Source organism: Humulus lupulus, chromosome 2 (assembly GCF_963169125.1).
Source record: "Humulus lupulus chromosome 2, drHumLupu1.1, whole genome shotgun sequence".
NCBI lineage: Eukaryota > Viridiplantae > Streptophyta > Magnoliopsida > Rosales > Cannabaceae > Humulus > Humulus lupulus.
This window is the reverse complement of record NC_084794.1, coordinates 156,113,204-156,115,912: the sequence shown is the minus strand read 5'-3', so window position 1 is coordinate 156,115,912 and position 2,709 is coordinate 156,113,204. Positions and strand designations below refer to the sequence as shown.

The window sequence follows — 2,709 nt, the reverse complement described above, 5'->3', positions numbered from 1 at the left end:
AGGATCAAGAATAGACTACCTTCACGTGCCCTTATGGAACATTTGCATTTCAAAGAATGCCAATTGGGATATGTAATGCTCCAGCAACCTTTCAAAGATGTATGATGTCTATCTTCTCAGACATAGTGGAAAAAGGTATAGAGATCTTTATGGATTACTTTTCAGTCTTTGGGCCCTCTTTTGATGGATGTTTGGCTAATTTGGAGAGGGTTTGGAAAAGATGTGAGGAGTCAAATTTTGATATTAAACTAGGAAAAATGTCACTTTATGGTGACAGAAGGAATAGTCTTGGGTCATAAAATTTCACGTCATGGTATTGAGGTAGACAGGACCAAGATATCCGCAATAGTAAACTTACCTCCACCGGTGTATGTTAAGGGGGTTCGTAGTTTTTGGGGCCATGCTGGATTTTATAGGAGGTTTATAAAGGACTTTTTGAAATTTCAAAACCATTATATACTCTACTTATGAATGGTTTGTGTATTTAACTTTGATGCTGAATGTGTAAGGACATTTAACACACTGAAGGAGAAATTGGTGTCTACTCAAATTGTTGTATCTCTGAATTGGGAACTTCCCTTTGAATTGATGTGCGCTGCGAGTGATTATGCAGTAGGAGCGGTTCTAGGACAGCGAGTTGAAAAGGTATTCCGAACGATTTATTGTGCTAGTCTAACCTTGAATGATGCTCAATTAAATTATGCAACTACTGAGAAGGAATTACTTGCAATTGTCTTTGCGTTTGACAAGTTCAAGCCATATTTAATTGGTGATATGGTGATTGTTTGCACAGATCATTCCGCTATTAATTACCTTATGACCAAGAAGGTGCTAAACCTCTCTTGATTCGATGGATCCTATTATTGCATGAGTTTGATATGGAAATTCGTCACAAAAAGGGGACAGAAAATCTAGTTGCAGATCATTTGTCTAGATTGGACAAAGGAGAAGAGCCTAATGAGAAAGAGGAACACATTGATGAAAACTTTCTGGATGAAGAGTTATTTTCCATTGAAAGTGAAGAAAAGCTACCTTGGTTTGTGGATTATATCAATTATTTGGTAGCTAAAGTTGTGCCTCCGGACATGTCAAGGTAGCAATTCAAAAAGTTCTATTCGGAAGTCAAGCATTATTATTGGGATGAGCCCATTCTCTTTCGTCATTGTGTTGATCAAGTAATTAGAAGATGTGTCCCGAATGAGGAGATGATTTCCATTCTTACTCATTGTCATACTTTACATTGTGGTCGTCACTTTGGAGGAACAAGGACAGTAGCAAATTTTTTGCAATGTGGGTTTTATTGGCCTACGTTATTTAAAGATGCTAGTGCTTTTGTCAAGAGTTGTGATCGTTGCCAAAGGACTGGTAACATATAAAGAAGAGATCAAATGTCGATGATTGGAATTATGGAAGTTGAGTTGTTTGATGTGTGGGGAATAGATTTTATGGGACCTTTCCCGTCATCTTATAATAACAAGTACATTTTGTTGGCAGTAGATTATGTTTCTAAATGGGTGGAAGCTGCAGCAACTCTTACTTGTGATGATAATGAAGTACTTAAATTCCTTCATAAAATTATTTTTTACCCGATTCGATACTTTAAGAGCAATTATTAGTGACAAAGGAAGTCATTTATGCAACAAGTCATTCACAACTCTATGCGCTTGTTATGGAGTTTCATCATCAAAAGGCTTCGTTCTATCATCCACTTGCTAATGGTCAAGCAGAAGAGTCCAAACGAGAGATTAAAAGTATTTTGGAGAAGACTGTAAACACATCAATGAAGAATTGGTCGAAAAAGCTTGATGATTCATTGTGGGCATATCGCACATCTTTCATGACGCCAATTGGTATGTCACCATATTGACTGGTGTTTGGAAAGGCATGTCATTTACCAGTGGAACTTGAGCACCGAGCTTATTGGGCAGTAAAAAAGCTGAGTGTTGATCTCTTAATGGCGGGAAGGAATAGGCTTCTGGAGTTGAATGAACTTGATGAATTTCGAAATGAAGCCTACGAGAATGCAAAGATTTATAAAGAAAATTCTAAGGCATTTCATGATAAAAGGATAATTAGGAAAGATTTCCAACCGGGAGACAAGGTGTTATTATTTAATTCTCGATTGAAGATTTTTCAGGGAAAATTAAAGTCGAGATGGTCGAAACCATTCACAGTTGTTGTATCATTGCCTTATGGAGCAGTGCAAATTCACAGCTAGAAGACGGGACACTTTGATGGGTGTCATATGCTGTATCAAATTTAATTATTATTTTTCTTTCACTACTTCCAATTATTTTAGTATAATAGCAAGCATAGGTCGAACCCACGAGGACTGTCGTTCACTTTATTATTCAATAATTACACTAAAACTTAAAAGGGGGGTTTAGATTTTGAACTCAAAATTAAAGAACATAAACTAGGAAGCAAATAAAAATTGATATTACGATATTAAGAAACAGTTAAAGGTTAATCTCCACCCTCAACTATCATTCCTAATCACTAATAATAAATATTATTCTAATTTCTCAATTAAACTATTAACCCCGTAGATAACGCTGAATCAGACAATTATCCCAGTCTCCCTATTATACGTAATCAAGGCGAAGCACTCAATAATTAATTCTTTTAGCTAAGAAATAAATCTATGAAGCATACAATCCATTCAAATTAAATAAAGCATTAAGTCCTATGGAGACAAGTTAATCTAGG

General features: G+C 35.9%; 1 protein-coding gene across 1 annotated transcript; it reads left to right on the top strand.

The window, feature by feature from the left end:
- Positions 1 to 1,669: 1,669 nt before the first annotated feature.
- Positions 1,670 to 2,218, top strand: LOC133814866 (uncharacterized). The gene is made up of 2 exons (XM_062247774.1): positions 1,670 to 1,850; positions 1,899 to 2,218. Exons 1-2 carry the CDS (start codon positions 1,670 to 1,672, stop codon positions 2,216 to 2,218), a joined length of 501 nt encoding a protein of 166 aa, XP_062103758.1.
- The last annotated feature ends 491 nt before the right edge of the window (positions 2,219 to 2,709 follow it).

Excerpts from the sequence above, each read along its gene's own strand:
- LOC133814866 (XM_062247774.1), top strand. The coding sequence starts at position 1,670 with ATGGAGTTTCATCATCAAAAGGCTTCGTTCTATCATCCACTTGCTAAT. Across the intron at positions 1,851-1,898 it reads ATCTTTCATGACGCCAATTG|TGGAACTTGAGCACCGAGCT; the intron begins GTATGTCACCAT and ends GTCATTTACCAG.